Source organism: Lithobates pipiens, unplaced genomic scaffold (genome assembly GCF_037356315.1).
Source record: "Lithobates pipiens isolate NorthernLeopardFrog02 unplaced genomic scaffold, aLitPip1_a1.2 Scaffold_4, whole genome shotgun sequence".
In the NCBI taxonomy this organism is placed as follows: domain Eukaryota; kingdom Metazoa; phylum Chordata; class Amphibia; order Anura; family Ranidae; genus Lithobates; species Lithobates pipiens.
The window spans coordinates 1,559,968-1,583,999 of record NW_027507852.1 but is presented as its reverse complement, the minus strand read 5'-3'; the positions used below and the strand labels follow the sequence as shown (position 1 = coordinate 1,583,999).

Below are 24,032 nucleotides of genomic sequence, written 5' to 3'. Positions count from 1 at the left end.
TCACTGTCCATTAACAAGTGCATTTGACCTTTGACCAATTATTTTTTTGGCACCAGGGGAGGAGGTTATTGGAGGTCTGAGCTACCAGGATGGGTCCCTATTTGACTGTTAATTAATTTCTGTCTTAATTAGATATTTAATGAAATAAATGCAAAATCTAATGGCATCCCTACTTATAGCATTGAAAAAAAACACCAGTCTATTAACTGTTGACAGTTTGGTATTTTTTATATCCTTTATATTATGTGATTTTGATATGAATTCATAGTTGATCATTTTTAGGCGCTAGCGTTTCTATTGGCTATCATGAAAGCTATGCTAGGTGTCCTAGATGTTCCTAGATACCCACCCTGGTAGCTCTTGGGGTCCCCCTTTCACTGTACTTACTTGTTGGTAGTGCAGATACCAGGCTTCAACACACATCATAAATTAACACTCTTAAAATTCTTCCCAAAGAATTGGAATTGTCCATAAAATGCTTTGAGGGATCATGAGTCAAATACATTCTGATATACATTTACTTCAAAACGCATAATAATGTCCTTTTTACTATAGCAGATTTACCTATATTGGGTTCTTGACGTATGTTTTACATATATAATTTTTAGGTGTTTTTTACCTTTTTAAAGAATTCTTTTGTACTGAATAAAATGAATTGTTAACATTTGCCCAATGATGTAGACTACTTGCTTACCTTAAAAGTATCATTTATTCTCAACAGTTGTTGGTTTTAAGTGCATTTGACCTGAATCTGACTTCCTTCTGACCTGCATTTGAACTGCTTCAAGCAGGGTTTACATCCCCATAGACTTATATGGTAATGCAAACCCCCTTGAAATGACCAGAAACTCATGGACACAGGCCTTAAGGGAGCCTAGTGGAACCAGGTAATCATAACATCTTGCATATGAATATATTTTATTCTTATTTCCAGCCAGCAAGTGGTGCTTCAGGCCCCTTAATGGACTTACAAGTTCCTCCTTATCTCCTGTTATGACAAGTAAGTTGTTTACAGTTCTCAGTAGCTCAAGCTAAAATGTACACACACAAGACTCCTTTCCCTCCCTCTTTATTGTCCCATCCAAGGATTTACTGACATGTTGCTGGTGTGCTCTCTCTCTCTCTCTCTCTCTCTGGAAGATTCCTTATTTTTGGGTATTCACACAACTTGTAAAACCATGCTGGCTCCAATACATGGGTTAACTGTATTTAACTGTATGTTATAGGCAGTGTATGTTATGCCCATTGCAACTCATTTTAAAAATACACATACTACAGGTTTGGTTGCATTGAGCTGCAGCTTTCTCTGAACAGAAACTTTCGACAATGCATCAAAACACATATCAAATGCATTTCAGTAAGTTTTACAGTGAGCATGATAATGCTTGCATTTGGAATTGCAACTTGTGTAAACAATGCCTGGTGGATATGGTCAACAAGCAATTTTTTAGCAGAGATCAGTAGCAGATCACCTAAGGCTGGCTACTGTGTTGTTGTGGTAGCTAACTACAATAGAGATGATACAAACTGCTTGTGTGCCGTAATCGCTATCAGCTGCACTATTGAAGCTACCGAATAGATACTGAAGCTGGTGTTTTTTGTGTTTAGCTCAGTCATTCAACAAATGAGCTACAATTTGCTGGAGTCAGAGACCTTTCATTGATTGCAATTACATTTTTTAATGCCTCTCCCACCGCTTCCTCTACAGTATATAGCAAAATTATTTTCAGTAATATTTATTAAACAAAATAAACAAAAATAAGTGTAAAAAAACTGCAGATGTTAAAATCTTGGTGTCCTGTTATATTGGTTCTGATTTACAGTTCATGTTTTTTTGTGGACTATGGAGCATTAAACAAGACAATGGTTTAAATACTGTGTTACACTCCTTTTAGTATGCTAGTATTTTTCTATTAGATTTTTCAAAGCTAAAACTTGGGCTAGTATAAAAATTACCCATGCAGTGCAACAGTTAGATGATTATTTTGCCTAGGGAGATAAGAATATGCACAATATATAGCTTTTTTTCCTCAAGCAGCCCATGTTTTTCTACCCTCTCCAGTGCTCCTGGGATGTGAGCGTTCACACATACAGTGCGGGATCATTGGTCCTGTATTGTACGGGATGACGTCAGAAAGCTTGTGAGAGCGGGCAGTTATAGATAATATGCCACAATGGTAGGTCAATCCAAAACAAATAACATTTCTACTTTTTTTTTTTACTTTACAACTGCTTTGATCATGATGTTTGTTACATCCTATTATGCTTCCCTTTTCTCTTTGATAAAATCTATAACACTGTCCATCTATATTTTAGATTATCCTCCATCTCCCTCATTCTCTGTGAGCCCATCGAGGCCCCTATATGAGACAGGTGATACGATTACTATGACATGTTCTCCACCAAATAAGAATAGAGTAAATTATATACGATATTTCAAGGATAACATTGAAATACACAAAGAAGAAACTTCCACAGGAAAAGAACAGCATACAGTTGTGCTTAAAACCAAGACGGATGAGGGCAGTTATTCCTGTGGATATGTGAAAATTATAGATAAAAGTGAAGTTCTATCATATGGAAGTGAGCTGATTGATATCAGGATATCAGGTAATTTTATATGAACGTATATTACTATGTAAACTTTATTTTTTTGTTCTTTTAATTATTTATTTTCATTATGTTAAAATTCAAACTTTTTCAAAAGTCAAAAAATAATAACATTCATAAATAGATTTAATTTCCTCCTTCTCCACCCTCTCCCCCCTGCCTTCAATCTATCCTAACTCCATTCCCACCCTCTCTCTTTATTCTTTTTAGTTACCTATCATCTCCCGTTTCTCCCTATTTCTCCTCTCCTACTACTTACATAAAGTGTATGGCAGAATTTCCAGCCCATCCATTGACACCTATATTTTATAGATCTGGGATATACTATTTCTTGTGTTCTTGTGTTCATTGCTATACACAAGTGCTACAAAAGCAATAAATCCTCTCCTGATCTTATTGGTTGTGGTAATGTTGTAACGAAAAGCTTCAACTGGAAATAACGCCATTCAATCACCATCAAATCTGTTTTGTGCCTTAATTCCCTTTTTCATTATATCCTTTAATTGTGCATTTTCATCTTTTATCCAATCCCTGAATAATTTCCCTTTTCCCAGTGTGAAATAATTCGTTTCCTTAAGTGGAATTAATGGTGAGTTGTATTTCCATTTCCTTGTTTGTGTATTAAATCCCAAATTTGACGTTCTGAATTGTGGTGGTATCCATATAATCTTCCCCAACCGTGCATTGCTCATTGTGTTAGTTTCTTGTTAATAATCTTCACAGACATTATTGTAGCAAGGAGATCCAAAAACATATCTATGTGAATGTATTGACATATGAAGTTCCTCTGCTACAGTATATTTAACACCAGTGTCAGAGAGGTCCAGAATTAAAAGGTCGCTGGAAGCAAAGAAGGTACTTCTAGGTATGGAGGCGCATATTGCTCCTCAGCCATATTTAAGCTTCCACTCAGGTGACTCAGGACTTGCACAGAGCTGTTTTTCTTTACTCCCAGTGGCAAAATAGAGTGGCAGGCAAGTGAAAAAAATGTGCAGCACAGATTCACTTTAAGAGCGCTAGATATACTCACAGACCTCACCAAAGCAAAAGAGGGAGAAGATTGTTGCATAGATTTAAACACTTCAATAGTGGGCGCTTTCACCCCCTTCCTTCCCAGGCCAATTTTCAGCTTTCAGCGCTCTCGCACTTTTTAATAAGAATTGCACGGTCAAATAGCTCATACTCACGGATCACCGGCTGGCTGCAGTGATCCCCTCTCCTCCTCACTGACAACTTCCGTGTGAGGAGAGGAGAGCCAATAGCCTAGCAACCTACTTTCTGTTTACATCGCATGACGGCTGTGATTGGACACAGTCGTCATGTGATCAGGAGGGCCAATCACAGAGTCCTCTTGCCGATCGGAGATGCGCGGGTGACACGAGTGCATCAGGATTGCACCTATGCGAGGGCACACGCAATCCCCCTCCTTCTGAGGGATGTTCTTGAATGTCCACTCAGAAGGAGGAAGCTCCCACCCAGCCATATATGTGCAGTGGCCGGGTGGAAGGTGGTTAAAAATTTGTTCTAACCAAGCTTGCAGTTAAATTTTACAGAAAGGTTCGATGGTATTGGGTACCTGCCCGCACAGCTCGGGCATTCCCTGGGAGTACTGACAGATGCTTCCGCAACTGTGGACAGCGAGGTGATGTTATGCACACATGGTGGGCTTGCCCACGGTTGGTGGGGTTCTGGTCTAGGGTTTTTGGCTTGCTGCAGACACTCTTTCACCTAACGATCCGCAGGGATGCTAAGCTAGCTCTCCTACATTGCCCGGTTCCTGGCTTGCGAGGCCCTTAACAGAAGCTGGCTACCTATCTATTTATAGCGGCCAAGCGGACCATTGCCCAAGCCTGGAAGTCACAACAGGTAGATTTTCAAGGGGTTAAGACCCGTATGACTGCTATGTTACTTCAGGAACGTATGTCCAGTATTGTCCATGATTCTCATGCTAAATTTCTAAAAATCTAGGAGCCGTGGATCTCCTATGAGTTCCCCGCGCTCCAAGCGGCATGCCTGGGCTTGGTCTAATTTCTCCTGGCGGGGCGTCCACGCCCGAGCTTCCCCCCCTCCTTTCCCCCCCCTCTCTTCTCTTTACCCTTCCTTCTTCTGTTCCCTATCTCTCTTTACTCTCCTTTGTAATCTCTCCCATTGTTAATAAATACTGCTACCACCCGTGAACGGGGGTAGTAGGAAAATGGCTCACCTTCCGGAAACAACAAGGGAACAAGTTGTTTGGTACTGGAACTGGATATCGTCTCCTACTCATTTCCCTTCGTTATCTTATGTTTATTAGAAGTATAATGTGATGGTTTGCCCTTTGGTTTTGTATTCATGTTTTGTGACCCCTGTGAGGGCACTCAAGGAGCAGATTGTAATCTCTTGTTTATTTCTACTTATTCAAATTTTCAATAAACATATTGAAACAGAAAATCTACAGAAAGGAGAAAAGATGAGAGCCACACTAACAATAATCATTCCCAAATACTGGTTGTATTCCTATACTCTTTGCTGTCAGGTGACAGCACAGCAAAATATTCATTACTAGAGATTCTGTATATAGCCTGTAACAGAACCATCCAGCACCCAACTCGGGTGCTTCTGTCAGTATACAGCTTCCTTCAGTCTGGACAAAGGAACCAGACATTCAACATAAACATAATGCTAATCCACCTCTGACAACTAATAGCTGGCAGTGATTGAATTAACCTGTAAGCTAATCAACATAAACATAAAACATCTCACAAAAATTAAATAACACGGTTAAGTGGACACAATACTAGCAGACAGACAGAAACATAGGAGAATAGGAGAACCAATTAACAATAGGAGAGACACAAACTTAGCAGAATCATGTTACTTTAAGCGGATGATATTAACATCTGCTCTGAGTATCACAATCTAAAGCAGTAAATGCTGGTTATGGGCATAGGGACCCTAAATATGGACCCCAGGCCTAGATTCCCAGAGTCTGTGTGTTTCAGTGAGACTATCCCAAATTCAAACTAAGACCACTCCAAGGGTCCCCCAGACACACACCTCCCAAAGAGTAGTGCTCCCTTAACCAGTTCCCGGCCAGCGCACGACGATGTACGTCGGCAGAATGGCATGGGCAGGCAAACTGACGTACAGGTACGTCCAGTTGAAATTACCACCCTGCCATCACGTGCGTGCGCGTGCCGTGAGTCTGGTCATGGGTCCCGCGGACTCGATCGCCGTGGGGATACCCACGATCGTCTCATGGGGAGGCTGAAAGGGGAGATGCCGATGTAAACAGAATCTCCCCATTCTGCCTAGCAACAAGTGACAATTATCTTTGCTCCCAGTGATTGGAGCAGAGATCAGTGTTCACTAACACACAGCCCAGCCCCCCACAGTTAGTAACACGCCCCTAGGACACACTTAACCCCTACACTGCCACCCCCTGGTTAACCCCTTCACTGCCAGTGTTATTTACACAGGAATCAGTGCATTTGTATAGCACTGATTGCTGTATAAATGACAATGGTCTCAAAAATGTGTCAGAAATGTCCGATGTGTCCACCATAATGTCGCAGTCACAATAAAAAATGCTGATCGCCGCCATTACTAGTAAAAAATGTTTTAAATAAAAATGCCATAAAACTATCCCCTATTTTGTAAATGCTATAAATGTGGCGCAAACCAATCAATCACTTATTGGGATTTTTTTTTAGCAAAAATATGTACAAGAATACATATCAGCCTAAACTGAGGAAAAAAATTTTTTTTAGATATTTTTGGGGGATATTTATTATAGCAAAAAGTAAAAAATAATGCTTTTTTTTCAAAATTGGCGCTCTTTTTTTGTTTATAGCGCAAAAAATAAAAACCACAGGGATGATCAAATACCACCAAAAGAAAGCTCTATTTGTGGGAAAAAAAGGACGTCAATTTTATTTGGGAGCCACGTGCAATTGTCAGTTAAAGTGACGCAGTTTTGAATTGCCGAATTGAAAAAATTGGTCTGGTCTTAAGCCAGCAAAATGGTCCGGTCTGAAAGTGGTTAAAAGCCAGGGCCCATAGTCAGTATGCAAGAGTCCACTGCAGTCCCCTCCAAAAGCCCCCTTTCTGCCTGGGTTTGTCACAGAGCCCTACAAAACAAACAGCACACAGTCCACATGTGTTATTCTGCTGATTCTTTGCTAACAGGAAACTGTATTCAGAGAAAAGACAGAGTTTACAATAGGGCAAATACACACTTATGAACACTGCCATCTACTGGTTGAAGAATATATCTCTCCTAAATATTGATATAGTTGTGGCATAAAATACATGAATACTGTATTCCAACACCCCCACCCAAATACACAAATACACACTTATGAACACTGCCATCTACTGGTTGAAGAATATATCTCTGCTAAATATTGATATAGTTGTGGCATAAAATACATGAATACTGTATTCCAACACCCCCACCCAACAACAACTCCTTATATTAGTCCCATGTCAGGTCTCAGGTCTATAAATCTGTTTCTTGTAAGCTGTTTTGTCAAAGAAACTGCAGTCTTCATCAGCAGCTCTGATCCACTTTCTTCTCATGGGTTGGAAGTCTATGCACCTCATCCCATGGATCTGGCTCTGGTTTTAATGTTATACAGGCAACATAGGACAGACATTTGGTTGGGATGCCTTTATTTCTTCTGATGGATTTCCCGATTGAAGCCTCTTCGGATTGTCTGCATTAATTACTCTTTCTGTGTATTTTTGTGACTTCATATGACACTAATGTTGAATTTTCCTCAGTTTGAAGTGTTTGTGTTAGTTCATGAAGTTTTGAACACACTGAAATTTCATCGACAATTACACTTCTACTGATGGTTACCTTGTTTGTGTCTTGGTGTAGTGTATTCTTTTTGAGATTCACAGTACCCAACAAGTACACCTCCTTTTGCACAAGCATCCCATTTTGTACGTTTTACTCAGAGGATGTGCACATAAGCTTTGCTTCCAAAAATGTTTAGATGGTTAAAATTTGGGGCTGTTCCATTCCACAGTTCATATGGAGTTTTCTCAGTTGATTTTTCCTGGTAGTCGATTTTAGAGATAGCATGCGGTCATAATTGCCTCCCTCCAGTATGTGGTTGGTATATCTGCATCAAACAGCATGGTTCTCTTATAGTATGGTTCATTCTTTCTGCAAGCACATTTTGTTTTGGGTTGTATGGTACAGTAGTTTGAAATTCTGTATGCCGTGCTTTCTGAAAATCGCCTGTGTGTTATCACCTGTACTATCAGTTCCATTGTTATATAGTTACATATAGTTACATAGTTAGTCAGGTTGAAAAAAAAGACACCATCCATCTAGTTAAACCAAAAAAATAATAATAATAATAATAATACAATAATAATAATACAATCCCATATACACAATCCTTAACCTGTTGCTACAGCGGGGAAAAAATTCCTTCCAGATCCCCCTAAGAGGCAATTTTTTTCCCTGGATCAACTGTACTTATATATGTACCTAGTCATATTCTGTACATTTAGGAAATAATACAGGCCTTTTTTTAAAGCAACCTACTGAACTTGCCAGAACCACCTCTGGGGGGAGTCTATTCCACATTTTCACAGCTCTTACTGTGAAGAAACCTTTCAGTATTTGGACATTAAACCATTTTTCCTCTAGAAGTAAAGAGTGTCCCCTTGTCCTCTATGATGACCTTAAAGTGAATAACTCAACATCAAGTTCACTATATGGATCACTTATGTATCTGTACATGTTGATCACATCCCCCCTTGATCTCCTCTTCTCAAGAGAGAATAGATTAAGTTGCTCTAAACTTTCCTCATAACTGAGCTCCTCCATGCCTTTTGTCTGTGCGCAATATACTCAACATTTTGCCAAATTTGTTGCCTTCTTGAGCCAAATATTTTTCATGTTTCTCTGGTACTTCACTTTGGTTGTGTAACAGATACAGTGTAGTATACCTTGTGTAATCATCTATAAAAAATAGAAAATACTTCTTCTTTCTTGGAGTCAATGTTTCCATTGGACCACAAAAATCTGAATGAATTGAGTGCAGAGGTTTTTTAGCTCTGCTGTTACTCTGTCTTGGAAAGGCTTTTTTTTTTTTAAATGTTTGCTTTATACAGCTGGTGCATTTCATTGTTTGATCTCATGGACTATTCCACTTGCATAGTCTTTCTCAGTTAATTTCTGTGTCAGGACTACTAAGTCCAAATCATCTGTGCCATATGTGAATGCAGTTTTGAATGTTTTTCCTCCTTGACAGTATTAAAAACCTCATTAAAATTCAGCTGATACAGTTTATCTCTAATTTTAGCCTTTGCAAGTATGATATCCCTTTTTGTGATGGCACAACTGTCATCTTGGAAGATCACTACATTGGCTTTTTTCATGAGCTTCTTCATTAGCAAAAGATTAGATTCAAGAGAAGGGACCTACAAGACATTTTTCACAGGTATCTTTTTGATGAAACTCTGGGAAATAAGATAGTAAACAAAAACGGTTTCCTATTCTTTCTGATTCCATAGTTTGCCCATTAGCTGTGGTGTTTTTTTTTCTGTTCTACTTTGGACAAGGTGAATAAAGATATTTCTGTCATCTGTCATGAGACGCATAGCTCCTGAATGAACACACCATGCCTGCAAAGATAAGGTGCAAATTTTGGATTGAAAAACATATTCATTATCTGAATAAAAAAATGTTTTTTCCTTCACACTTTTGGCCTTTTGTGGTTTAGTTTGTTTTTGCATTCTAGCTTTCCAGATTCTGCAATCTGCTTTTAAATCACCTTGTTTCTTGCACACTAAACATTCACATGTTTCTTGTTGCATGTTACTGTTTTTATCTGGACATGCGTCAAGTGTTGTGACAAGTGTTTTATAGCTTTCTGATAAACCACTATGTAATAGTGCTGTGACATTTAAATCTTTTATTTATTTTCCTATACCGCTGAGGCGTTAAACAATTCCAAGGTGTGCCTAATGTCATCCTGCAAATCCTGGCCTTTCATCAGCTTGGTTAGGTATAGCTTTCTAATTAAATACAGTTTATTGCGGGGTGGTGGGGCGTGGTCAGGAGATGAACGAGGAGTGAGGACACGTGATATCAGAGCTCCTTATGCCCTCCAGCAAACTAGCAAACTAGCCGGTAAAATAAAAGCCCTCCCTGTATGAGTACCGCAAGAAGGGGGAAGCAAAAACAAAAGCGTACAGCAGCAGCGACACTTCAGCCAGAGATACAGAGCTACTTCTCAGGGACAAGATCCGCCAGCCTACAGAACCACACGACAGGGGCTCAGTCTGCCTCCTATTCAGAAGCTGTAATGGCTGCTCTACTAGCGTCAATTCCTGTAGTGGCTACAGAAACTATCTGTGCTTCTATCATAGAGCAGACTACACAGGAGCAAAGACAGCAAGTTGATGTACTGTTACCTACCATGGAGGGAGAAATCAAGGCCCTTAAAGCTCTCCTTCAGGCATTACCTACCTGTGCTGATATGGAGATGCTGATCCTGTACGTGGATGAGAAGCATTATAAAGATTTTCAAGCTATCCAGGCAGAAGTACAATCATTGTCAGAAAGGGTCTCTACTGGAGAAACAGCAGTGGCTCAGCTGGAGCAGACAGAGGATCAGCAAGCTGCACAGGTTCTGGCATTACAGCTGCACCTGGAACAGCTTGAGGACTGGAGCCATCGTAACAATCTACAGCTGAGGGGGGTCCCAGAAGATACAGGGAGGAGACCTTACAATCCATAGTATTGAACATATGCCAGCAAATGGTGCTATCGGTGGCCCCCCAAGATCTCAAGTTTGAGAGGGTTCATAGAGCGCTGGGTCCCCGCTCCACAGATTTAAAAAGACCTAGAGACATTGTATGCTTCACTATACACACGGAGAGATTATTCTTTGTAAGGGGTGGGAGATGGGAGAGATTATTTTCAATGGATCTCCTCTAAAAATATTAGCAGATATATTGAGGAATACATTGCAAAGGAGAGCGTTGTTACGTCCACTACTAGACAAGATTAGGCAACTGGGGGGGACATATCGGTGGGGGTACCCCATCTCGTTAGCCATAAGGAAAGGCCCCTCATCTTTTTTATTGTCTAGCCCAACAGACTTACTTGGATTTTTATCCTTTTTGGAGACAGAGGCAATTCCCATTCCCAATTGTCCAAAAGCAATCCCGGGACAAATACGGGTGAAGGCATCTCAAGGATTAAAAGAGCAAAGAAATTAACAAGAGACTCTGGCAGAAAGTTAAAAATGGAAGAGGAATATGGAAGGACTGTGATGAAACCATAGAAATGGAGGAGTAGATTATTAGGAAATATGGATAAAAGTGGTTCCTATTTTTCTTTTTCACTATGGTTGACCAAGGACCAAGGAAACAATGCAGCAGATGAAAGACACATCATGCTTACTTCCCTTTCAACATCAAAAGATGTCCAGCAGTGCCATCAGCACAGAACTGGTGGAAACCAATGGGACCCAGGTACACCAATCTACTGTCTGGAGAAGTCCGGCCAGAAGAATTGTGGTCAAAACGCTATACCTCCAACATAGAAAGAAGGCCAAGACTCAAATATGCAGGAAAATATAAGAACTGGGGTGTACAAAAATGGCAGCAGGTGCTTTGGACCGATGAGTCAAATTTTTAAATATTTGGCTGTAGCAGGAGGCAGTTTGTTCTCGAAGTGCTGGAGAGCAGTACAATAGTGAGTATCTGCAGGCAATAATGAATCATGGTGGAGGTTCCTTTCAAGTTGGGGGCTGCATTTCTGCAAACAGAGTTGGAGATTTGCTCAGGTTCAATGCTGAGAAATACAGACAGATACTTATCCATTATGCCATACCATCAGGGACGTGTGTGATTGGCCAAAAATATATTCTGCAGCAGAACAATGACCACAAACATACAGTCAAAGTCATTAAGAACAATCTTCAGCATAAATAAGAGCAAGGAGTCCTGGCTGTAATGATTTGGCCCCCACAGAGCCCTGGTCTCAAAATCATCCAGTCTGTCTGGGACTATTTGAAGAGACAGAAGGATTTGAGGAAGCCTACATCCACAGAAGATCTGTGGTCAGTTCTCCAAAATGTTTGGAATAACCTACCTGCTGAGTTCATTTAAAAACTGTGTGAAAGCGTACCTAGAAGAATTGAATTGTTTTGACTGCAAAGAGTGGCCACAAAAATATTAATTTGATTTGATTTGATTCGATTTGGATTTCTCTTCTGTTCATTTTCTTAGCATTTTGTTCATTTATAAAAAATAACTATTAACACTTCTATTTCTGAACGCATTCATAATTTACAGCATTTTTCACACTTGGCTAAAACTTTTGCACATTAGTGTACATGACTGGTTTGGCATTGTACGTGATGATGTCAGACAGCTGGCGAGAGAGAGCAGGGGAGGAACAGATTGGACAAGTCACAGCCTTATGCCCCGTACACACGATCGGACTATCCGGTTTACTTAGTCCGACAGACAATCCACCGGACTTTGCAGTGGAGGTCCGCCGGACTTTCCGAAGGAGCGGACTTGCACACACACGACCACACATAAACTGACTTTTCCGGCAGACTAGGTCCGGCAGACATTCCGTCGGACTTTTGGCGGAGGTCAGCCAGACTTTCCAAATGAACGTACTTACTCACACACGGACTAAAGTCTGTTAATTTTGAACGTGACTTCAGGTAAGATGGGACTAGAGAAGGAAGTCAATCTCAATCGGTGAGATAGACACATTGCAAGCCCTGTCGCCTGGTATGGGTTTTAAGGTAACCCATACATCGAAAAACGGAACCCCCCCCCCCCAAAGTCCATACAAGACCCATATCCGAGCACGCAGCCTGGCCGGTCAGGAAAGGGGGCGGGGGACGAGCGAGCACCCCCCCCCTCCTTAACCGTACCTGGACGCATGCCCTCAACATGGGGGGTGGGTGCTTTGGAGAAGGTTGGTATCCCCAGCATTACAGTGGGAGAGAGCGTTGTGTCAACATCAGAAGAAGGAAGAAGAAGAAGACTGAGCCAACCAGTAAAATAGCTGGAAGAAGATAGCGAAGGAGCCCGGCAGAAGAACTGTAGAGCGGGAGAAGATCCCGAAGTTTGGAAGAAGACCCCCGAAAATGGAAGGAGACACGCGGACGGTGACGATGACGAAGGAGAAAGCCAAGTTCCTCTGCAAAAGAGCAGCAAAAGAGCAGAAGATAGCGGAGGAGCCCGGCGAGAAGACCGTGGAAGTCGGAAGAAGACCCCTGGAGCTGCCTAATAAACTACTTTAAAAACCTGTTTTGTGTTTTTTTTATTGACACTTTTTCCCCCAGGTGAAGGGGTAGGGGTACGATGTACTGCATACTTATTCGCATAGGGTGGGCCCCCTTATTAAAGGGGGCTTCTGGATTCCGATAAGCCCCCCGCCCGCAGACCCTGACAACCAACAGCCAGGGTTGTCGGGAAGAGGCCCTTGTCCTTATCAACATGGGGACAAGGTGCTTTGGGGTGGGGGGACCTCAGGGCCCCCCTTCCCCAAAGCACCCACCCCCCCCATGTTGAGGGCACACGGCCTGGTATGGTTCAGGAGGGGGGCACTCGCTCATCCCTACCCCCCTTCCTGACCGGCTGGGCTGTGTGCTCAGATAAGGGTCTGGTATGGACTTTGGGGGGACCACCACGCTGTTTTGCAGTGTAGGGGTTACCCTTAAAACCCATACCAGGCGACGGGGCTCACAAGGTGTCAATGAAAATGGCGACATTACTTCCTTCTCTAGTCCCGTCGTAACTGAAGTCACATTCAAAATGAACGGACTTTATTCTGTGTGTGGGCTAGTCCGTTCATTTGGAAAGTCCAGCAGACAAGCACACAGACGAGCGGATTGTCACCGGAAAGTCGAGTCCCGCGGACAATTTTGAGTCCAGTCTTCTTTCAAAGTCCGCCGGATTTTTGGGAAGAAAAAGTCCGCTGGAGCCCACACATGGTCGAATTGGACGAATTGTCCAGCGGACTCTGGTCTAGTTCAGTGGTAGAACAGTCCAATGTGAATGGATTATTAACATAGCATAATGAGAAAACAAACTATGCTTCTCTTTAAACATAACTTTACAACTGATTTCATCATGATGTTGGCATTAGCACTATGCCACAAGCTGTACAAACAGTAGCAGTATCCTATAGATACACTATATTTTCAAAAGTATTGGAATGCCAATTTTAATGTCCATAGGGTTCAATATTGAGTAGACTCACCCTTTGCAGCTATGATAGCTTCAACTCTTCTGGGAAAGCTGTCCACAAGGTTTAGGATTGTGTCTATGGGAATGTTTGACCATTCTTCCAGAAGCGTATTTGTGAGGTTAGGCACTGATGTTAGACAAGAAGACCTTGTCTAACATCAGCTAGGGTCTTATCATTAGCTGGCTCTTCCAGAACATCTTCCAGGGCCTGTCCACACAAAGTGACCCCCTCCCGATCTCCAGCCAGGCCACAGGCTTCCCCAGCATTACCTCGGGGAGTTGGCTCTGAAAGTTGTGAGATGGACGATGCAGGAGACATCTCTCTCACTGCAGGGGTGGGCAACACATGACCCTATTCCTTCCTGGTCACCTGTGTCTGAGGAGTGCATAGTCCAGTAGATAGTTGGAGGTTTTAGTACTGTGCCTCTCTGTGTACTGATCAGGGGACTCACTAGGCCGCACTAGGCCCAGGCATGAATCCACAGTGGGTCGGCGACATTCTGGAAATAGCATGCACATTTTCTCCACCCCAGCAATCACTCCCAGCGCCAGTCCTCTGGTTACCTCCAAACGGATGCACCAACACCCAGTCCTGCAATTCAGTGGTCTGCTGCATGGCTGATGCACTCTGAATACAGTCAGCCATCTTCATCCGCCTCGTGGTTGGGCGTTGCACGTTGAAAGTAACTTTTCCTTCTCTGGAGCGTAACTCCACCCCCTTCACTCGTTGACCCAGTGTGCGAGAAACTGCAATGCTACATTTTCTCCATGCACCCCAGCGACACCTGGCGGTAGACACTAAGGCATCCCAGGCTAGTTAGCAGCCGTCACTGAACACACAGCAAAATATCCCTCTTATGATGTCCCAACTGGGACCAAATTCTCCGTAGTCCCCGGCCACGCCACCCCCTGTGCCCCTGTTTCCAAGGGCAACAGCGTCATCCACAAGCCCCATCCACATTCTTACTGTGATAGCAGGACAAGTTATTGCAAACAGTGAGTGGTAGTCAGCGTTGTACCCACGCCGGACACCTGTAATTGAATGGCACGATGCCGCTGTGATTGCCACATATGACAACACATGTTACAGTCACTGAATGCTGGACTTTCTTTATATTAAATCCAGTAGATGGTTGCTATGGGCTGCGGCTAGCGGACTGACAGTAAAGGCAAATCTCGGTGGGACCTCCATGTAGTGCACTACCTCCTTCTTGGCTGCTGATTTTGCTCCTTTACCTTTTGCCAGCCTGCTCCGATTCCAATCGTCCCATGCGATTCCATACAAGCAGCACTTCACACTCTGAACTTTTCAAGTTGCTTTATTTGGGAATAAATCAATAGGGTGGTATAATGAAGCATATGAGATGCCCCATTAAATCTCAAATTTGGAATAAAAGGCAATATTAAATCATAGCCGTAACTTGGTGGATTCGATTTCCCTGTCAGCGATCCCTCTCTGGTTTCTCTCTTTCTTTAACGCATTCTCACTATAGGCAGATGAGCATCACTCTGAATAATGCTGTGGATGTTGAAACTCAAAGTCCTAGGCTTCACCACATATTTCCGTGACTTGCAGTGTCCAACCTCCTTCACTAGCCCCGAGAAGCATGAAGCATATACACAGCATAGTTTCTGAATAGATCCACTGGGTTTGCACTCCCTTTGCACTCTCCTAAGAACAGTCCATGTTCTACTCACAGAAGGTTGTTTTCCAGTCTTCTTCATCCTCTTAGTTCCTACTTCCTCCTCCCGCTCAGTCTGATACATCCCCACCTGGGACGCCACGGTGTTCCTCCAGCACTACATGATGACTCCTGCTCCAGGGACCCAACTTCGGCCTCCCTGGAGTCACCTCCGGCTATGTGGCTCCGGGCCTCAGCCTGAACCCGAACTCCAACCTTGAATCTCATTTTTTTTGTTTCCCCCAAGGACATGTGACCCCCCCCCCCCCCCTTTTATGAGAGACATCCTTCTGTGACCACTCAAATTAACCATTGGTCAGTTCTCTAATATGGGGTTTCCTGCCACTCAGGTCCCAGCCCATCTTCTCTGTCCAGCACACCCACCGTCCAGCAGAGGAGGCATCCCTGAGCCCAAGTGTAGGCGGCCACACCCCCTCTATGTCCTGACACTCCCAACCTTGAATCCACAACCAGGCCCAGCAAAAAGACATGGGCCTGGCCAAATGTACCTGTCTCTACACCCTATGCTATCAAAAACACCACTAAGCACCTATCAAAAAGGTAGGGGGAGCTACATCTACATATACAGTGCCTTGCAAAAGTATTCACCCCCTTGGCATTTTCGTGTTTTGTTGCCCCACAACCTGCAATTAACATGGATTGTTTGAGGATTTGCATCATTTAATTTATAGAACATGCCCCCGCAACTTTGAAGATTTTTTTTTTCATTGTGAAGCAGACAAAAAATAGGACAAAACAGAAAAAGTCAATGTGCAGAACTATTCACCCCCCTAAAGTCAATACTTTGTAGAGCCACCTTTTGCGGCTATCACAGCTTCAAGTCGCATTGGATAAGTCTCTATGAGCTTGCCACTGGGATTTTTGGGACATTCTTCCTTGCAAAACTGCCCCAGCTCCTTCAAGTTGGATGGTTTGCACTTGTGAACAGCAATCTTTAAGACTGTCCACAGATTTTCTTATTGGATTGAGGCCTGGGCTTTGACTAGGCCATTCCAACACATTTAAACCACTCAAGTGTTGCTTTAGCAGTGTGTTTGGAGTCAAACATCCCCACAGCATGATGCTGCCACCATGTTTCACTGTGGGGATGGGTGTTCTTTGGGTGATGTGATGTGTTGGGTTTGCGCCAGACATAGCGTTTTTTTTGATGGCCAAAAAGGTTGATTTTAGTCAATCAGGCCAGAGCACCTTCCCCCATACATTTTGGGAGTCTCCCACATGCCTTTTCGCAAACTCAAAACGTGCCATTTTGTTTTATGCTGAAAGTAATGGCTTTCTTCTGGCCACTCTGCCGTAAAGCCCAACTCTATGGAGCGTACGGCTTATTGTCGTCCTATGTACAGATACTCCACTCTCTGCTGTGGAAATCTGCAGCTCCTCCAGGATTAGCTTAGGTCACTGTGCTGCCTCTCTGATTAATTCCCTCCTGGTCCGTGAGTTTTGGTGTGCGTCTTTCTCTTGGTGGGTTTGCTGTTGTGCTATGTTCTTTCCATTTGGTTATGATAGATTTGATGGTGCTCCTAGGGATCATCAAAGAATTTGATATTTTTTGTTATAACCTAACCCTGACTTGTACTTCTCAACAACATTGGTCCTTACTTGTTTGGAGAGCTCCTTGGTCTTCATGGCAGTGTTTGGTTAGTGGTGCCTCCAGGGGCGGACTGACAACTATGTGGCTCCGGGCCTCAGCCTGAACCCGAACTCCAACCTTGAATCTCATTTTTTTTGTTTCCCCCAAGGACATGTGACCCCCCCCCCCTTTTATGAGAGACATCCTTCTGTGACCACTCAAATTAACCATTGGTCAGTTCTCTAATATGGGGTTTCCTGCCACTCAGGTCTCAGCCCATCTTCTCTGTCCAGCACACCCACCGTCCAGCAGAGGAGGCATCCCTGAGCCCAAGTGTAGGCGGCCACACCCCCTCTATGTCCTGACACTCCCAACCTTGAATCCACAACCAGGCCCAGCAAAAAGACATGGGCCTGGCCAAATGTACCTGTCTCTACACCCTATGCTATCAAAAACACCACTAAGCACCTATCAAAAAGGTAGGGGGAGCTACATCTACATATACAGTGCCTTGCAAAAGTACTGGGGGGGGCAATAGGAGATTATGGGGCCGCAGGCAATCAGAGATTATGGGGCCACACAGTATACACACACAGAATACAATCACACAGTATACACATAGATGTACACACAGTGTACACAGTGTACACACAGTATACACAGACATGTTTCTAGTGGCTGAAAAGGTACTGGAGAGGTGGGGCAGCTATAATCTCAGGATTTTTAGACCAAAAGGATGTCGGTAAGGGACATTTCAGAGACAGATGTAAAAAAAAAAAAAAAAAACACTGATTTTTACATATTGTCCCTGGTTTTACTGAGGCTGGCAACCCTGATGGGGTCCCCTAGTGGCCCAGGGCCCTCGGGTAGTGCCCGAGTGGCCAAATGGCCAGTCCGCCCCTGGGTGCCTCTTGCTTAGGTGTTGCAGCCTCTGGGGCCTTTCAAAAAGGTGTGTATATGTAATGACAGCTCATGTGACACTTAGATTGCACACAGGTGGACATCATTTTACGAATTATGTGACTTCTGACGGTAATTGGTTGCACCAGAGCTTTTTATGGATTTTATAACAAAGGGGGTAAATACATGCACACATGCTAAATATCTGCCTCTGGCCCCTCCCCAGACCTCGCCTTGAAACAAAGGGGCAATAAATGTACATACCTAACCCAGAAAGGCTGGATGACGTACACATATGTGATCCAGCCTGCACGTGTCACCCTACCACAGTAAATGTACTGAAAGTGGGTGGCAAGCAGTTAAAGGGAAACGGTTGGGTATAGGTTCACACAACAGGTCTGATCAGGTCCACCTGTCCATTTTTCAGGTGGACCTGATCTGACCCTCCATTCACTACTATAGAGCAATTGATCCAAACAGACTTGTGTCCATTTACACTAAATTCAATCCGATCCGCTAAACAAAATGGAAAGGGATCCATTTCCCTCCATCTAGTAGATCGGATTGGGGGGCAGTTAGCTGTAAATGGACAATCGTTTATTTTTTTTTACACCAGCCACCCTTAGAGCAGAGTGGGCTGTGTCCATGTTCACTCTGCATAAGCTGAGTGGACACGGATCTGTCGTCTGGCCACTCCGCTCAGCGGGAGATTAGCAGACAGATCCCCTGCTGAACAAATGGATTTTGCCCCATGTGAAAGAAGCCTTGATAACAAGCAGCAACACAGGCAGGCCCCTTGCCCTCTGGAAGATTTACCCTCTTCAGGACCAGCCCATTTTTTGTAATATGGTACTGCGTTAATTTAACGGACAATTGCGCAGTCATGCAATGTTGTACCAAAATAAAATGGACGTCCTTTTTTCCCCACAAATAGAGCTTTCTTTTCGTGCTATTTGGTTACCGCTGCGTTTTTTACTTTTTTAGTTATAAACAAAAAATGACCGACAATTTTGAAAAAAGTTATAAAATGTTTTACTTTATGCTATACAACATATCCAAGAAAAAATAAATAAATAAAATGTCTTCATCAATTTAGGCCAATATGTATTCTGCTACGTTTTCGGTAAAAAAAATCCCTATAAGTGTATAATGATTGGTTTGCACAAAAGTTAAAGCGTCTTGGACTATGGGATATATTTATTGAATGTTTATTCATTTATTTACTAGTAATGGTGGTGATCAGTGACTTATAGCAGAACTATGACATTGCGGTGGACAAATCGGACACTAATGACACTTTTTGGGGACCAGTGACACTAATACAGTGGTGAGTGCTAAAAATATGCACTGTCACTGTACTATTGACACTGGCTGGGAAGGAGTTAAATATGTGCCTAACAAGTGTTTTCTTACTGTGGGGGAGGTTCTTTTACTAATGGAAGACAGATTCTTGCCCCTGCTTAGCAGGAATACAGAATGGATGTCTTCTATACTGACAGAACGTTAATCTGCCTTGTTTATATAAGCAGACTGCTAATAAGCAGACTTCTAAAAAGTTAACAAAATCAGCACCCAGCAGCCATGTTATGTGACACACTGTGACAGAGCACTGAAGAAATAAAAGTGCAGCGCTTGGCCTCTAAATATGAATGTGACTTAATAGAAAAAACATGTGAAATCAAAATATAAATGTTGTGAAAAACCTAAATAATGTGAAAATCATTAATAAAAAATGCTTTCAAAGCTCAAATGTCCAATAAAGTCAAAAGACGTTTTTCTGAAACTTAAGTGTCCAATAGAGTGAAAAACAAACTATAAATCCAAATAATCATAGAAAAATTGATGCAGCACAATATAAATAATGTCCCATGTGAATATGAAACAAAAAGTGGCTAATCTTGTTTGTTCAAACAACGATAATAATACTTGACCACGTGGACCCTTCACCTCTGTAAACCAATAATGAATGGAGGCTTACCAGATCCCCAGTGACCCCCTGTTATGGGAGGTCAATCTGCGCAGATACGATCACATAGACGTTTCGATACAGGAAGCCGGAAAACGTCCCAATCATTCGGATATCACGTAATCTTCAAATCCGCTCGGATCCTCTCATAGGCCTCAAAGCGACATATCACCAAAAAAAAAACAAAAATGCGCCAAATCGTGTAATATGGTTTGAACAGGTTTTAATTCAACCGAATAATTTGAGCGCTAAAAAAATGACTCCACCGAGTCACACGAAGATACAAATAACGTTTAAAAATGAACAGATTGCTAGCAAAATAAAAAACTCATCAACATGAGTAAAGTGCGAACGCTGATGCACAATGGGTGTGAGCATGGCTACCCGACGATCGTTTCGTCAAAGGTCTGACGTCATCAGGGGTACGCCCACACCATTGTGCCAAACCCTTTTATAGCCTACTGGTAAGGAAAGGAGCCATGCCATAGCTTAAAACGAACGCCCTATCACGGGCTTAGTAAGCTAACCACCAGAAGTCTTAAACATTCGAACGGGGTCAAAATCCCAAATTACTCCCGTTAACAAAACGGTCGTATAACAATACAGGCCGATCGGGATATTTGAGTAACAATGTCTCCAATAGTAGAGAAACTTTATTGAAAAATTTAATAAAAAAATTAATAATAAAAAATATATATAAAAATACAAACAAATATAAGTACCGCCATCTAATGTTTAAAAAAAATATATGAATACTGCCATCTAGTGTTTGAAAAAAATGATTACATGCCAGCATCAGCTGCCAAACATTACCAATAGTCTATTTACAAAATAGCCTTGTAATAAAATGGAAAATAAAAAATAAAAAGAAAACTTGAGTTTTTTTCAATAATGAGATACAAATGACATTCCAAAAGGTATAGTGCCAGATTCCATATAGCTTAACCATCAAAGTACAGGCATTCTATGTATCCAATCAGCACTTGATAAATATGACCACTGGGACGGGCCAAGGAGAGGGACATCAACCATTATTGATAAAACAGTTGATGTCACACTCAACATTAAGTCCCCCAGGAATATGCGTACCCAATTTGTATATCCAATTAGTTTCAGCTCTTGAGATGGTACGCTTAGCATTACTGCCACGCCAATGAGGCACATATTTCTCAATTGCTAAAAAAGTGGTGCCCCTTGGGTCACGATTATGTTTCAAATCATAATGTTTACTCACATTGTGCTTATCAAAACTCTTGCAAATATTGGTTATGTGCTCACCCAGACGTATATGTAGTAGACATGTGCAGAGTAAAATATTTCGTTTCGGAATTTCGTTTTCGTCCGAAAACTTAATTTATTTAGTTACTCCCGAAATTCGTTTTCATTTATTTCGTTTTTCGTTCAAAAATTGCATTCGTCCGAAAATCCACATGAATTACGGTCGAATCTGTCTTTGAAGGCTTATGGTGTCTGTCGAATGTATAAAGAAGATTCGACGGAGCTAGTATATAGCATACTTTAGAACCCTATTAAAGTCTATGGGACTCCAACGTTCAAAATCTAAAGTGCTAATTTTAAAGGCTAATTTGCAAGTTACTGTCCTAAAAAGTGTTTGGGGACCCGGGTCCTGCCCCAGGGGACATGTATCAATGCAAAAAAAAGTTTTAAAAACGGCCGTTTTTTCGGGAGCAGTTATTTTAATAATGATTAAAGTGAAACAATAAAAGCGTAATATTCCTTAAAATTTTGTAGGGGGGGGTTGTCTATAGTATGCCTGTGAAGGGGCGCATGTTTCCCGTGCTTAGAACTGTCCCTGCACAAAGTGTAATTTATGCAGGAAAAAAAGTCCTTTAAAATCACTCGCAGCTATTATGAATTGTCGGCTCCCGTAATACAGAGAACACTCATCCGTATCTTATATACGGAGGGCGGGGCCACCCGTCGCCTGACCCCGCCCCCCTCTGACGCAAGGGGAAACCCGGGGTTCCCGTGACGTATGGGTGACCCCGCCCCCCTCTGATGTAATGGAAACCTGCCTGTGTTACATCAGAGGGGTGCGGGGTCACCCATACGTCACAGGGAACCCCGGGTTTCCCCTTGCGTCAGAGGGGGGCGGGGTCAGGTGACGGGTGGCCCCGCCCTCCGTACATAAGAAACGTCAGCCGCCGGAATGCCTGCAGTGTCTCCTTCACGGAGACAGAAGAAGGATGGAGGATTCGCTGCGCTGGATGAGATGAGACATCGCTGGAGAGATGACCGTCCGTCGCTGGATAGCAAGAGTGGATTACCGCCGCTGGAATCTTTTTTTTATTTTTTTATTTTTAATAAAGGAATTTTTCAAAAGTGTGTTTGTTTTATTTAACCATTTTTACACTTTCTTTGTGAAATGGTAGGGGTACTTTTGTACCCCCTTACCATTTCAAACAGGGGGGGGGGGGCGGGATCTGGGGGTCCCCTTGTTAAAGGGGGCTTCCAGATTCTGATAAGCCCCCCGCCCGCAGACCTCCACAACCACCGGCCAGGGTTGTGGGGATGAGGCCCTTGTCCTCATCAACATGGGGACAAGGTGCTTTGAGGGGTCACAGACCCCCAAAGCATCCTCCCAATGTTGAGGGCATGTGGCCTGGTACGGTTCAGGAGGGAGGGGGGGGCGCTCTCTCGTCCCCCCCTCTTTTCCTGCGGCCTGCCAGGTTGCGCGCTCGGATAAATGGTCTGGTATGGATTTTTAGGGGGAACCCCACGTCAATTTTTTTTTTAATTTGACGCGGGGTTCCCCTTAATATCCATACCAGACCTGAAGGGTCTGGTTATGGATATTTAGGGGGAACCCCACGTCAAATTTTTTCTTAAATTTGAGGCAGGGTTCCCCTTAATATCCATACCAGACCTGAAGGGCCTGGTAATTGAATTTGGGGGACCCCCACGCTTTTTTATTTATTTATTTTTTTATTTTTTTATCAATGACTTTCAATGAGTGTTCTCTGTATTATGGAGCCGACAATTCATAATAGCTGCGAGTGATTTTAAAGGACTTTTTTTCCTGCATAAATGACACTTTGTGCAGGGACAGTTCTAAGCACGGGAAACATGCGCCCCTTCACAGGCATACTATAGACAACCCCCCCCCCCCCCTACGAAATTTAAAGGAATATTACACTTTTATTGTTTTACTTCAATCATTATTAAAATAACTGCTCCCGAAAAAACGGCCGTTTTTAAAACTTTTTTTTGCATTGATACATGTCCCCTGGGGCAGGACCCGGGTCCCCAAACACTTTTTAGGACAGTAACTTGCAGAATCTTTTCTCTCTGTCAAATCTTTTTTCTCTGTCGGATATTTTCTCTATATAATCTTGGACTAATAGAGGTAAGGTTAGGCACATTCGACCACAGGTTCTATAGACAGATTGTTATTGTCAGAGTCATGTCGAATCTCCTATTCTATATCGAACTGTTGTAACAATGAAAACGAAAATAAAGCATTTATTTATGTCGGATCTTTCGTTTTTCGGATTTTGTGCTTTCGTTATCGTTTGCCAAAACGAAAACGAAAATAGCTGAAATTCGGACGAAAATGCATTCGGACGAAAACGAATGCACATGTCTAATATGTAGCATACGAACTGTGCGTCCCACATATTCTAAGCCGCATGGACACCTAAGAAGGTACACAACACACTTGGTGGAGCATGTAATAAAAGTTTGAATGGGATATGTAAGCCCCGTAACATGCGAGGTGAATTCCGTGAATCTTCTCCCCCGTAATATGTTCAACTTACAGGCTCTGCACTTTCCACACGGAAAAAAACCTTTTAAATCGCCAAAAAAGGTAGGTCTCTTAGGGGGGTCTGGGACATTAGGAGCAATCATGTTCCTCAGACTGGTGGCACCCCTGAATATAACATTTGGTCTATCTGATAACAAGGGGCCTAGGACACGATCATTCTTTATGACTGGCCAATGTTTCTTTATAATCCTTTTAATGGCCCAGTGCTGACTGTAAAAAGTTGTAAAAAAAGCTAGGCCATAATTGTCTACACCTTCAGTCTTAGGT

The 24,032-nt window shown here is 42.6% G+C and overlaps 1 protein-coding gene across 1 annotated transcript in view; it reads left to right on the top strand.

The window, feature by feature from the left end:
• Positions 1-24,032, top strand: part of LOC143956660 (uncharacterized) — a 56,848-nt gene that overhangs the window by 13,682 nt on the left and 19,134 nt on the right. The window contains exons 3-4 of the mRNA XM_077466847.1: positions 935-1,000; positions 2,317-2,610. Coding sequence (XP_077322973.1) covers positions 935-1,000; positions 2,317-2,610 — 360 coding nt within the window. The remainder of the gene's footprint in view (positions 1-934; positions 1,001-2,316; positions 2,611-24,032) is intronic.